Here is a 14,859-nt window from a genome sequence, read left to right on the forward strand (position 1 = left end):
GCACACACTTATTTATTTATTTAGCAACAGCTGCAAGAAACAATGAAGCTTTTCAAGAACCAAGGAAACGCGCTTTCCAGCCGCGCTGTTGTTGTTTTCAATGAACCTCTCCGGGCTCCTCGCTCCCCGCCCTCTCGGCCCCCTCCTTTCCTCTGCTTTTGCCACCGCCGAACCCAGGCCGGCGCCCGGGGCATTGTTTTTGGAGTCCTGCGGGAGGGGAGGGTGCGTGCGGGGAGGGCGCGTGCGGGGTGGCCGGCGCAGTGCGGGTGGGGGCGGGAGCGTGTGGGCGCGCGCGCGCGCGTCTGTGTGTGCGCGCGTGTGCCGGCGCGGGCGGGGGTATGGGGGCGGTGTCTCAAAGCCTCGCGCCCCACGCCCGGGCTCCGATCCGCACGTCCCTGAGATCCCGGACTCCGGCTCTTGGCGTGTGCCGGCCTGGGCCCGGCCCTCAGCGCGCCTCGGCTGCGGCTGTGGCCGCTCGAATGTGCGCGCGGGCACGTGTGCGCGACCCCGGGAGCGCGCGCGCGAGCCCCCAGTGTGTGGCAGCGGCGGCAGCAGCGGCGCGGCGAGGCTGAGGCTCTTGTTTACCAGCATTAACTACACTGAGCGGAAAAAAAAAAAAAAAAAAAAAAAAAAAAAAAAAAGGAAAAAACCCGAGGAGGGGGGGGGGCACCAGGCGAACTCGAGAGAGGAGAGCAAGGGAGAGGGACGCTGCCAGCGAGCCTGTCCCCGGCGCGCCCGCGGCCGGCGCTCGCAGACCCTCGGCCCGGCTCCCCGGATCCCCCCTCCCGCACCCTCCACGCCCCTCCCGCGTGAGGGGACCTCCACGGCGCGCCGCGCGCCTCAGCTTTGACCTTCAGCGAGCCGGAGCCCCCGCGCACTGAGTCTGCGGCGGCGGGCGGGGGCCGGCGCGGGGCGGGCGGCGGCGGGGAGCCGGGGCGGCGCGGCGGGAGTGCTGAGCGCGGCGCGGCCGGCCCGCCGCTTTGTGTGTGTCCTGGATTTGGAAAGAAGCTCGCGGCGGCGGCGGCGGCGGCGGCGGCGCTGAGGGAGGAGGCGGCTGTGAGCAGAGCCCGGAGGAGGAGGGGGAGCCGCTCATTCATTTTTACTCCGCATTTCTGTCTCTCCCCGGCCTCGCCCGCGACCTAGACTTCGGGGCAGTCTTGTGAACTGCGTCGTGCTCTCCCAACGTGGAGGCTGGGGCGTCCGGCAGCCTCCCTCTCTGTCCGGTGGTCGGGTTTGTTTGTCCTCGCCGAGACGGATTTGGGCTTTGCCCCTTTTCTTTTCAGTTTTCCTCGTCTTTTGCCTCTCCGGGTTTGAAAATGGAGGCCGACGACGCCGACAGCCCTCCCCGACGCGCCTCGGGTTCCCGACTCCGCCGAGCCTTGGGCCGCTGCTGCCGGCGCTGAGGGGCCGCCCCGCGCCGCCGCCCGTCCCGTCAGCGCTGTCCGCCGGGCCCCCGGCCGGCGCCGCCTTCGAAGTATTGTTTCCTTCACCCTTGTTTTTGGAGGTGGAGCGAAGACTGAGTTGGAGACTTTTTTCTTTTCATTTCTTTTCTTTCTTTCTTTTTCTTTTCTTTTTTTTTTTTTTTTTTTGTTTTTTTTTCTTTGAGAAAGGGGAATTTCGTCCCAAATAAAAGGAATGAAGTCTGGCTCCGGAGGAGGGTCCCCGACCTCTCTGTGGGGGCTCCTGTTTCTCTCTGCTGCGCTCTCGCTTTGGCCGACGAGTGGAGAAAGTGAGTATGTGCCCGCGGCCACTGCGGGAACTTTTCCTGAGGGGCTGCGCCCTGTTTGCGAAATCTGAGTTGCCACCGTCGCAGCTGTCGGGCCCCCGAGCTCCGGAGCGGCGGGGCGGGGCGCGGAGGGGGCTCTGCCGGAAGGCCGGAGCGAACCTGGGGCCCGAGGTTCTTGGTTTGGAGCCCCACGGGCCCGAGCTCAGCGCATCCCGCTTGGGAAGGGCTTGGGGGCTTTCTCTTTCGCGGTCCCGAGAGCCTTGTCCCGCGGCCTGATGGGTGGGCAGTGCTCACTCCCTGGCGGCTTAGTGGCCGAGATAGGAGCGGAGACTGGGTAGCGAAGTTGGCACTGGGTGGGCCCCGCAGACCCCGGACCCACTCCACCCTCACTTCGCCCCTCCCTGATGCGCGGGCCGCTCGGCACACACCGCTGACCCCAGCGTGGCGCACAGTGGTGACAGTACCCTTGACTGTGCCGCGCGTCGCTGCTGGAGCAGACAGGGTGCCTGGTGGCTGGGATCGGGGAGCCGCCTGTCCTCCGGGTGCAAGTTGTCCTCGTGGGGAAGGTAACCCGGCGGAGAGGCCCCGCAGCCCCAGGACACGTTTTCGAATATCCCGGAGTGGCCTCCAGTAGCCTAACTTGCTTTGCCCCTCCGGCACCTTGGGTTCCTGGTCTTTGCCAGGACTTTAGAGGGTTCGGCGTGTGTGTGTGTGTGTGCGCGCGCGCGTGCGCGTGGGGGGGGGATTCCTCCCCCTTCTTGCCCTGGTCGGTCCCTAGGGAAGTGTGAGGTCGGGATCTTCATCCCCAGGCTTTTCGGGGCAGTGCGACCGAACCCCTAGTTCAGAGGATTCAGGGACCGTCTCAGTTTTTTTCCCAGCCTGTGGACGCTTTTTTTCCTCCTTAAGGGTCTGGGAGATGGCAGGGCAACGTGCGAGTGTGTGTTAGTGGATGAGTGGTCGGAGCCGACGGGCATTTACACACACGTGCTTGCAGCGTGGGGTGTAGCTACGGCCACGCGGGGACACCTAGATGTCTGGCCCTGAAAAAGAGGTGTCGTGCGCTGTCGTTTAGGGAGCGCCAGGTTGTCGAGCGGCGGGGGTAGGGTGTTATGTTTTGCTAGCGCGAAGCCCTGGCCTTGCTTTTATTGTGGCCAGAGTTTTGTTGCACTGCCAGCCCCTCGCCCGGTACTTCCTTTACATAGTTAATAAGAAGTATCGCCCCACACTCGCTATCACTTGCAATCTGATAGCTTTTGTTTTGGTGGTGTCTGGTAGGAGGGAGGTAGGGAAGCGCGGGGACATAGAGAATGAGAATTCCCTATGGTATGTGGAGGCAGGAAAAGAAGGGGTTTGTTTTACAGAATAAATGAAGAATGGCATACTGACATATTAGAGATGGTAGGGTAACTTGAACACGATTGAAAGTTTAAATGCAGTCGCAGAACTGGGGCTGGGAACGGTGAGGGCGTGTTGGTGAGTAATGGTTGCTGAAGTATGCAGGTGGTGCCTATTACCTTTGAAAAATCACGACTGAGCCTTGAGTGAGGGGGAGAAACAGAGGCAGCGGGGGCTGTGCGACTCCATCACAGAGAAAAATCAGGGTGTTTCTATACACAAATCCTTAAACGTCTTGTAAGAAATGCGTCCACGACGGAGGAAGAGTAGATCTTTATAGAATCAGCGTGTTTACTGCATAGAGTGAGATGGACTGGGGCGTCCACTTCCACAAATCTGGGCTCTCCTGCTCTTTGTTTTCGAAACTTTCATCATACTGGATTGGGCGAAAGGCTTCCGGCTCCTTTCTACTGTGGGGGGGACCCTTTCTACTCAGGCGTTTTACATGGTGTTTGGGGGAACTGAAGGGGGTTTCTAGCCTTTAAAAGCTAAGTATAATTTAGAAGAAACGGGAGAGCTAATCCATTTTAATGTGACATACTGACATACTATTGAACTATGTAGTTTCTTTAGTTATTTAATGTAGATTCTGAAACTCAAAGTAGCAGTGATGGCCTTGCTTCTCCCAGGCAGGACTCAGACATTTTAAAATAGAATGTCTTGTTGTTGGAGCATTCTTTGTGAAGAATATTCTTTGTAAAAGATGATGCTTTCTTAAGAACATAGGAAGGGAGGGTGTGATTTTACTGATGTTTTTAATCCCACCTTGCCCAAGCTCTTCCCAAGATTCTCTTAAAATAGTAATTCCTTAAATTCTGATAGTCAGAAGTCACCCCCAAATTCTGATTATGATTTGCTGAAGTCCTGAGTCAGTACCTTCCCCTCCCTCCATCTCTGTAGCTTTGAGGATTTAATGATGTAGGTATGAACATTCCTTTAGTTTTTAATCTGAAAGGCACTACTTTTAAGAAAGCTGAGTCCTTCCAGGGAGGAGTAGTAGATAGGGGTGGTGTTGGTTTATTTGCAAGTATTGTGTCAACATATTTAAGGATTAGTGACTCTCTTTTGAGTGTTACAGCAGTGTGGTATTTTTAACTTACAAGATGTAGAAGTTTGTGAAACAAATGCAATGATGTGGACATGTTCGCTTTGTTTAACTCTACTTGAGCAGATCTTTTAAAGGAGGTTTGGAAGTTTTGAGTGACAGCCAAATAATCTGATGGCTGTTTCTTTTCTAAAATTGACAGGCTTTTTCCCCCCTTTCTTCTTCCCTCCCTCCCTCCCTCCTTTCTTTCTTTCTTTCTCTCTCTCTCTCTCTCTTTCTTTCTTTCTTTCTCTTTTCTTTTCTTTCTTTCTGCCATCTCCTAAAGCACATTTGATCATTTTTTTGCCCCAGGCACAATAACATCCTGTTGTTAGAGAAATATAGGTATGTGTATTGTTGGTGTTTAATTACCTACCAGAAGGAGAATCCAGAATAAGAACTTTCAAGAAAGAACCTAAATAGCAAATTATAGTTTAGCATCTCTAGAGGAAAATAGCAAGTAAACAGTATTTTATGGAGGGGCAGTGTGGGGGTCAAGAGTTGAAGTTTAAAAGACCATATGTTTGATTTGTCAAAAGGATTGGAAAGGTTCAACATTAAGAAATAATAGTAAAGTTGAATAGATGAACCTTAAAAAAATTACAAAAAGTGAAAGAAGTGAGCTACAGAAGACGACAGCTTGTATGATTCCATTTGTATGAAATGTCCAGAATAAGCAAATTCATAGAGATAGAAAATAGATTAGGGTTTCCAGGGGCTAAGGGAGGATAGAATGAGGAATGACTGCTAATGGGTACGTGATTTTTTTTTGCGGTGATAAAAATATTCTGTTGCCTTGGTTGTGATGGTTGCACAAACCCTTAATATACAAGTAACTGTTAAATTGTATATTTTAAATTGGTGACTCTTATGTGAATTATATCTCAATGAACCTGTTTTAAAGTGCTGAGGTTGAAAAAAGATGTTTTGTGCTACTTCATACATAAAAATTTTTAAATAAATTTGTCCTTCAGTTTGGTGCCTCCCCCTTTTTGTTGATGAGTTTTTTGGATCCTTGAATTGTAGCAGTACAACAAACTGATAATTGAAGCGTAGCCCCAGGGATTCAGTGCCATAGGAAGGAGAGATAGACAAGCAGGGAAAAGTGAATCTTAACACATCTTGAGTTAAGTCTTGAGTGGAGGAAACACACACATACACACATGTGCTGGTGAAAGTTACATCGTTTTTGGTAGTAAAACCCTCAGCTAATCTGAAATGATGTTGATCTTTTCAAGATAGTTTAGGAGCCAAATCCGGATGACTGTATTTCCAATTTTATTGTGTGTTTTCCAACAAAGAAATAATGAGCTGTTTTAGGATGGTAAAGAATTTCCACCCTTTTTCCATACACCATACTAACCACAAGTGTTAGTAAAGACTGTTCATTTAATACAGTGTTGTTTTTCTTTTCTTTTTTGCTTATTTTATATCTTAAATAGCTCTAGAAACTGAGGAGGAGGAATCTTTGTAGGATACAGTAATCGTTTCAGGCATTTAGTGATTTTTTTAAATTAAAAATCTTAAAATTTCTTATAGAACAAAAGATTTAAAAATATGGGCAGGATTTAAAAAAAAAAATTTAATACTGTTATTCCTTTATCCAGATTTACCTTGGCCTTTCAATAGAAGACTTGGAGAATAGTTGTTTACATTGGGTTTTGGTCTTTGTCTAAGGCTTAGTTTACTAATAAAAATGTTTCCTGCCCCTCCTATTGTTGCAAGATCAGGGCAGTAATGAAAATCAACTGTATCATTTTCACTTGTTGCCTTAACCCCCTGCCCCCTCCCCAGTGTTGCCCTCAAGGGATGGTTGTTTTCCTTTTTAATGTGGTTTCATTTGCTTTTTAAGAATGTGCTGTGAAAAGTAACTGAATCTAGGCAGCACCTAGTGGGCACCTGCTATATGAAAGCTGACTTTGTGCTAGCTAGTACATGAGTCTACAAAGACAGAGAACTGTGCTTTTGCTCTTGGGGCATTTTATATGTACACTTACATGAAAGAAAGTTACTTGAAAATTCAGATTTTTTTCAGACTCAGGATAGGATACGGTTTTCATATGTATAGCAAGTAGCATTTGTAAAGACCCTTTAAAATCCTTTCTCTAGGCTTAAGACCTGAAATACAGCAATGTTGCTGGTCTTGTGCACAGCTAATGCTATGCTGTTTTTGCCTTATTAATATTTTCCCTTATATTGAAATGTCACTGTAGGCCATGATGTACAGTTATCTGCCCATCTTAACCAACAGCATCGACTTCTTTATAACACTGCTTATGACTATTGTGATTTAAAATGTGCAAGGTGTTGTTGCCTTTTGCCAGAATATTGGGAGTCACAGGTATGTACCTGAATGCTGCCTGGCATGTTTTGAGTTGTAAGAAAGATGGGACTTATTTTGAATTTTTCTTTGATTTACATGTTGCATGGTTAGCTTTCTGATAATCATTAGGAAATGTTCATAATTTCGGGGCTTTTTATAATTTTAAAATAGCTGTTTTTAAAAGTGTGAGGGTCTAAGAATGACTTTGAGGTGGCAATTAAATCCTGAAAGTTTTTTAAAAAAGTTTAATCAGAATGCATACAAGACATTTTTATTTCGGTTGTGACTTTCTTTGGTTTGTTTTCAAAATTCATTTAAAACTCAACCCTAGTTCATAGAAGAGGTATTTGTGCCCGCAGACCAGCTTGCTTTGAACTGCTTTTCTTAGCCAATTTATGACAGGTGCTATCTGAGCCCAAAAGATGAAGTCTTCTCAGTTGTACTAAATACATAATAGTTGTGCACATGGTAGAGGCAGTTTCTTGATTTCTCTGAGATGTTCTAAAGGAAACTATTGAACACTTTAAAGACAACAAAGTGCATAAGGAATGATGCATTCTGAGCCCTCTTGGAAAATGGTGTTTGGCATCAGATTAGCAAGAGGAAGTTTTCCAGTTCCTTGTAAAGATGTGATTTGGCTTGAACTAACGGGTGTGGGGTGGGGGTGGGGAGCAGTTGCAGTGTTTGTGGACATTGAGACCTGTCAACATTTGGGGAGCATAACTAATTTCCAGTATTTGTAAAGATTAAAACTTTGAAATATATAAATAGCTCTTCATCCCATCAACCCCCACCCTCCCCCATCTGTAAAAGAACTGATTTGTTCTGAGGAAGGGACATATGTTTGGTATATAAAATGGTTAGTAAACAAAGGATCTTTAAAAACATGTTAGGTTATTAAATCAACAGATGCACATTCCCTCAGCATGATGAAGTTTGTTTCTTTTGTTAAATTGTTTTGGTTTTGACTGAAAATGTTAACAGTATATTTGATTTTGAGACTTTTGGACTTTTGAAGACTAATTAGTTGTCTGTTTTCAAATGGTCAGTAGCACTCATGTTTTAAAGTCCCAGATATTATTTTTGGAGGTTTCCCTCCTTTTTTCACCTAAGCCAGTTTCACTTACATCTTATTAAATTGACTAATTTCAAAATCTTAAGAAAGACTGATATTTCTTCACTAAAATTGAAAAATAAGTTCCTCCTTCTATCCTTTCTTCTTTAAATATAAGTTGAGTATTCACTGAACTCAGTTCTTTAAGTTTATAATTTTTGTCTGATAGTATAATATAGTTTACCAAGAGTTTTTAAAGGTATATATCAGGTCATAAACATTACTGCTGTGTTTAAAGGACTAAATAAAAAACTAGTAAGCAAGACTTTAATTTTTCTTTTTCCTGTCTGAATTTTTAAACTTATAGCTATTCAGATTTTACTGACATACAACAGGAAGTAGCTTCTTTTTTGATAAGGAGTGAACACCTATAACTGCAATAACTTTTTACAGGGTATTGCTGCTGTTATTTACTGTTATGTTTGCCCTCAACTTGATTAGTGCTGGTAATGACTTAGCATGCAAACTGTTCAGGGATGTGTCCATGGAGCTCACCCACTGTCCTATCCCTGTTGACTGATGGTCTTGAAGCTCATACTTTCTTGTTTGGAGTAGCTGAGCATCTAACTGCAGAAGGAAAATGTGTACATCGAATCACATAATGCAGAGAGAGCTATGACAACCTTATATTACTCATGTTGTCATAGTCTAGAAGACATTTTTAGTGAAAGCATTTATATTTAAAAAAATTTTAGAACATAATCTATTCTTATTCTAGAAAGTTCTTGGTGTATATGTGAGGCAGAGGAGTTTGAGTCTTTATTCTCTTGTCTCAGTCCTTACTCTGCTAGTCCCCTTACTATTGCCATTAGTGTAGTAAGAGTTATATAATAAGAACGACATTTGTTCAAAATTATGTGGTCTCCACCCATCCATCTAATTTGACAGTTTGAAATAAATACATTGTTGTTGGTTTTGTATACTTTGTTTGGTCAGTTTCTTTTTAAGGTGTCACTAGTTTAAATTGGCTGTGTCAGTTTTAAAAGCATACTGCTTTTTACATTATTCGACATTGGAGAACAGCTACATTTTGACAGTCTTAAAGCATAAATATTTTATAGAGCAGAACTTTAAGATTTTCCTGAGATGTTTTAAATGCTTACTTTCAGCTTGTCCTCTTCTATAGAGTCAGTAGTTTGTATAAAATTGATTATTGGGAATGTTTGACTAGGTAAATGAAACATTACCAGTTTGAATCAGGTGAATTTTAATTAGTAGCACTTTAAGGCATAGAAGTCTGATGATGAGGGAGCAATGTGTTGATGTATAATAGTTTTCCCCAAATTTGAAGTATCTTAGTGATGGTTGATAACTTCCTGAAAAACTAAGAAACATCCAGAGAAATTTCTAGGAGATAACCCATGATCCATTTGACTGCTTATGTCTGCAAAGAGTTTTCTATGTCATTAGCTATTTACTTTATTTAGATCATAAAAAGCTTTATCAGTTGTGCTCCTGTTTATCTGTACCATCTTGTATTTATTCTACCTGATTTCCCCAACTCTCATTGTAGTGGGTAATGCACAGGCTCATGACTTGGAGGAAAACACAGGAGAATAGATGGATACAGAGGGAGCCCAGCAGCAGAGGAAGATAGTTCTGTAGTCTAATTTCTGTGGATAATGGGTCCATAGCATATGTTAGGTGACAACATGGTATAGTTTACTCATAGAAAATTCTTTTGTCAGAGTAGCCTTTCTTAGTTGGGTGCTGTATTCGCAGTTTTCCTTCTAATATGCACCTAACTAAGGTTTTCACAACAAAGATTGGCTGGAGATGGAATTTCTAGTTCAATTTCAGTTCTGCAGCCAGTCTTTTTCTAGAGAGACCAGTTAATTGAATGTTTCCTTTCGACCTCACTGAGTCACTTGAAATCACTCAAATTTGCCCCTGTTTCTGGCTCTACCCTGGTCCAGTCCAGACCTGCATCTTGTCTCTTAGAGAGTACTTGCTCAGTTGGTCTGTGAACCAACTCTGACTCCTGTGCCATCCTTTTTGGCTTGATGAAGTTGCTGCTTCTCAGAATGTGCCTTTTGTGGTGCTTCCTTACCCAAGAATCAAGTCTGAGACCTTCTCATATTGGTTCATTAATGAGATTTTGCTGTAGGGATCCAGGGTAAACTCCCTGTGCAACCAATGCTTGGACTTCAGCATGGTGGTGAGGCAGGCTGTTCCCGTCTCCAAGGTTTTTGCTGCTCCTGTTTCCATGGCCTGGAGTGTTTTTTTTCCTTTATTACTCTGCTACCCCACTCCCATACTGAATAGCAGAAAGTGCTAGTTAGGAGCATAGGAAGTTCACCTGGTTCATGATTCTCCTTAGATGCCAATTATTTCTTTGGTTCCAAAGTTATTTAATTTCCGAGAAGTTATTTAATTTTTCTGAGTCTCCACATTTCTGTAGAGACTTAAATATATAAGAAGTGTTTTTTTCTCACTAAACAACAAAATGAAAGTATTTTCTAATGTATTTAGAAAAAGACCAGAAAAATTGGAGCAGCGAAATGTAATTTTTTAAAAAAATTTAAATCTCTTAAGTTTCAGGTGGATCTGTAAAACAGCGACAAGACTATAACTGAAGGTAGCATACTGGATCAGTGAATTCCTTTCTCCCAAGGTCTGAGGTGCCATTCTTTGATTTCTAGCTCATTTTCCTTCGTGAAACTTTTCACAGTTTGCCTAACTTTTGTGGATCTGGCTTTTCTTTACTCCTTTTGAGTTCATAACCACTGCTGTGCTGGTTAATAGTGGTTTGTTTAGTCTTGTACTGTAGTTGTCCATATTTTACAAGGATAAGAGGAGGCAAGTTTGAATCTAAGTTCTTCAACAACTAAAATCAAAGGTGAAGTATTTAGTCTTCCTGTGCCTTAGACTCCTTATCTGTGAAATGATAATTTTACTAGGAATAATAATTTTACATTTATTCATAAAAATTAGCTGAATTAAAACCATGTCCACCCATATGTCATATTCCTTATCCTGACTTCTCTGTCCCCCAATAAAATAACAAAATAGTCTTTATAAAAATAAAAACAAATTAAAAAAATAAAAATAAAACCATGTCAAGTGCTTAGAATGGAGCCTGGCAATTCTTAGCCCCTCATACTTCAGCCGCTACTATCTTATGGATATGTTGTCCTTGAACAGACATGTTCTTTGGATAGTGCCAGAAACACAGGATACACTTGATGTTTGACGGCCCTTAATTAGCATAGAGCCTGGCACATAATACTTGCTCAATAAATGTGTATTCTGTAATGAAACTTTATTTTGCTATGGGGCTTAAGATTGAATTTTACTTGTAAATCAGCTGTGTACTTTTTCTCAGTACACAGTGGCCAGTGCCTGCAGATTACTTCTATTTCAGAGATCTGTTCTTATACATTCTCCCTTAATCCTTTCTTTTGTCAATTTCTGCCAGTGGCTGAGAGGTGTGCAGTGTACACTTTGCCCACCTCACCAGTGCGTAGGCGCCATCTAGTGGCCAGTGGGAAATTCAGCCTCTTCATAACTGGATTCATGCAGCGTCCTGAGGATGACCATAGCCATTCCCCACAGCTTCCCTAAGATTTTCCTTTCTGGCATGATTCCTGGGAACTGATTGCAAGAAAATGTGGATACTGTAGGCTTCTGAACAAATCACTGGCCTGTAGTTTTGGATTAAGGTTGCTCAGCTATGTTAGGGAGCAAGTCATTGAGAGAATTAGGGTCTTCAGAAATTATGTGAATCAGTCTATTGTAAACTCTTGGACACAGTTCTTAGACTTGATACTTGGTGGGTCCTTATAATTAGGGTTTTAAGATATTTTTATAGGACATTCATAAGTGAAGAAAAGTTCAGAAGTATTTTTTTGAGATTAGAGACTTAAGAAAACAAAGCATAGGGCTGGTGGTATAGAGAACTTGGCTAGCATGCTTATCAAGGCCCTGGGTTTGATTCCCAATACTGGGGGAGAGGGGACAGAAACAAACAAAACCTTCAGTACCCCAGAACACTATTGATTTATTTTGAAAAACACAGCCAGGTTTACTTTCCATTGCTTTATTGAAGTGCATAGTCACACTTTAATTATTGTTCTTATGTGTGTCCCCTTGGGCTATTTTTTGCAGTTAAGATGTTCACCAGCCAGAAATTCTAATAGTGAATAAAAAATACCTCCATTTCTGATGTTAGGCCCTATGTTGGCTATACTTTGTTAGATATTTTTCTGCATTTGTTCTCATGTTGATAATTTCAGAATCTGCTTCCTCACTTCTTTAATGAGACTACATACAGTATATAGAGGTTTTAGACCAGTTTTCCTGAGACTGCCTTTTATTATTTTTAATTTGGAAATCATTTCTTTGACTTTTTGAGAGAATTTCAGCTTGCCTTCCTTTCAGACATTCTGAACAACTGCTTTTGGCTGTTTTTGAAGTAGGTTTTGAGTAATGCCAGAAATATAGGACATACTTGATATTTGACTGCCTGAAGTTAGGGCCTAGCACATAGTAAGTGCTCCATAAATGTGTGTTCTATAATATTCATTTTGCTAAGGTGCTTAACAAGATGAAAGAATTAATGTGTTTGCCTGGGTTGATGGAAGCCCTTCTGCTTGGAATGACTTTATTACTGGGTTGTCCTTTAAGACAAACTCCTTTAAGACCTAGCTGACAATTTCACCCTTTCTGGCAACTTTGATTCTGCGTGCAGGATGGTTGCTCTGACTTCTTGTTCTTAGGATACACCATGTCTCTGACCGTGCTTCTTAGACTGTTTATTCCCTCTGTAGGGGAGGGGACTGGTGCCTTGGTTTTCATTGAATCCCTGGATATAACTTAGCACTTGGCACATAAAGAAGCTCAAGCAATTCTAAAAGGAACCCCCCCATTCACTTTGACACAATGTATGTATAACAAATGTCTTTTCATCTTGTCATTTAGCTATGTTCACTGAAACATTTTCCAACCAATTTCTACTACATGGAACTTGGAAGCAATAAAATGATCTTTAAAATGATTTTTTCATAGAATTTTTGCACCTGGAGGTAAAAAAAACAAAAACAAAAACAAAAAACATGAGACCTGGAAAGGTCATTTGCCACTCTAACTTGTATATTTGTATCAGGGTTAACTCATCCCTGTAGATGGAGACCATGTTCTATAAGTTCCCTATGGATAAGATTGAATGAATAATTCATCACCAATTCTTGTCTGTGGTGTGCTTTCAGCTCTCATGGAACTTGGTGCCTGATTGAAGGTGGGCATCTTTAGGCTGAACTCTGCTCTGTCTCTCTCTGGACTGACTTGATGCAAAGGGCCAGGGTAGAACCTGAGGGGTCTGGTGAGTGTCACACCCTCTGCAGCTGCTGCCTGTCTCTCCCCCGCCCTCTCTCTCATATGACATGGTGGGCTCTTTCAGCCTTTCTTGTCTTCCAGACTTTAAATCCCAAGACATAATACAGGTTTAGTTGGAATGAGCAGAATCACTCTGAATAGAAGTTTGCTTCTGCTCCTGGCATTGTTTTCTTGGTGAGGCCAGTAAAATTTTGCCTTGAATCCTGGCAAGGACTTTAGCAGGTCTTAAAGGTGTCTTGTCAGTCAAGTGCCACTCCTGCCCTGATATTGCTGTGTTGTAGGCGTAACTCAAGGTCTTTGACAGTCTCTTCGTGGAGCCATTGTAGGAGTTGAAGCCTTTTCCCTGTTCCCACCTTTGGCAGAGAAGTTTTCTTGTCTGAGATTGAGAACTTCCAAACTTAACACCTAAGGAATTATTGATAAAGGCTTCATATTCCTGAGAAGACTGGTAAGGTAGGATATTTCTTGTATAAAATGTAAACATAATCATTTAAATCTGGTATGTTAATTTCAAATGCTGATTGTAAAAAGGAACTTGTAAAATTATTCTGTGAATGTTGAACTAGGCTGATGCGAACTCACCTGGAGGAGCCAGTGCTGCCTTACCTCTCTCTGATAAAGCTGTGTCTCCGTAACAGTTCACTGTCTCTTTCTCAACTGCAGAGAGGCATGTTGGAAAGGCAACTGTAGACCTCAGTTGTCCATCTGTAATTTGGAATAATACCTTGAAAATTAGTAATAATATGTCTGAAGATGCTTAGCAGACTGGCACATAGAAAGCATCCAACAAATGGATGCTTTTATCTTTTTCTTCCCCTCAGTACCCTGGCTCTCTCTGGGTCTCCAGTTCACTTATGTCCTGCCAGCACTGGAGCATTGCCCGTACTAATGATGGGTCTTCTTTTCCATATCTGTGGTGAGGGTTTGAACCAAGGAAGTCTGAGTCTTAGGACAGGCTTTGGAACCACTAACTGGATTGCCCTCTGCTCCTGAAAAGTAGTCTTTGCTTTAACTACGTGGCTCAGGTTCAAGGTCATGTCCCCACCTGAGGAGGAGGAATAGGAAAGGAGCAGTGGGGAGGAGACTTGATGATATCCAGCATCCCTGCTCCATGGAGAACATTTGTGAAAAATGCTTGGTATTTTTCCCCCACCCCAAAGAGTTTACTGAGTAGTTGGGAAAACTCAAATGCACGTTGAGCATTCTGAATCCAAAATTCAAAATGCTCCAAAATCTGAAATTTTGTGAGCATCAAGTCAGTGTCTTATCAGTGCTGGAAAAGTTTCAGATTTCTGAGGTTTTTGGATTTTCAGATTATGCATGATTGACCTGTAAAGTCTATGTAAATGTTCCCAAATCTGAAAAACTCTGAAAGCAGTAACATTTCTGGTCCCAAGAATTTTGGATAGTGGTGAACAGTAGCAGGCAGTATATGTTTAGTGCTAAATTATGGGATGTTGACTAAGAGTTTGAAGTGAGCTTTGGAAGGTGAGCTTGTGGAGGTGTTGACTAGCTTAGGAAGCTTTAGGGATGATGTCTGACTTTAATGTGCTTTGAACATCTGTCTCTTAAGCTCTCAGGAAACCACATCCTATGAGGGGGAGAGACTGGGACACAGGTGGCAGCCTGTGCCATTGGAGTTAAGGGTAGGTATCAGATCCAAGTATGTCGGGAAGGAACTTGACTGAAGGGTGGAGAATGGTGAGCTTTGAAACTGTTGGAACATTATGGTGACCCAGGGAGCATCCTGGGGATGTGCTCTGGCCTCTTGATGGGGGTCACTATTGGGGGAATCACAGACAAACAGTCCAATGTGAACCAGTGATATGTAGGAGAGGGAGGTGATGAGGATGGGGTCAGAGAGTATGTAATATCTCTAAATT

General features: G+C 43.4%; 1 protein-coding gene across 1 annotated transcript in view; it reads left to right on the plus strand.

Annotated features, from left to right (window-relative positions):
- The first annotated feature begins 535 nt into the window (after positions 1-535).
- The window catches only part of IGF1R (insulin like growth factor 1 receptor), a 325,470-nt gene continuing 311,146 nt past the window's right edge, over positions 536-14,859 (plus strand). The window contains exon 1 of the mRNA XM_079129075.1: positions 536-1,729. Coding sequence (XP_078985201.1) covers positions 1,636-1,729 — 94 coding nt within the window. The 5' untranslated portion in view covers positions 536-1,635. The remainder of the gene's footprint in view (positions 1,730-14,859) is intronic.

The sequence above is a fragment of the Sciurus vulgaris genome (assembly GCF_902686455.1).
Source record: "Sciurus vulgaris genome assembly, chromosome: 2".
NCBI classification, from domain to species: Eukaryota; Metazoa; Chordata; class Mammalia; order Rodentia; family Sciuridae; genus Sciurus; species Sciurus vulgaris.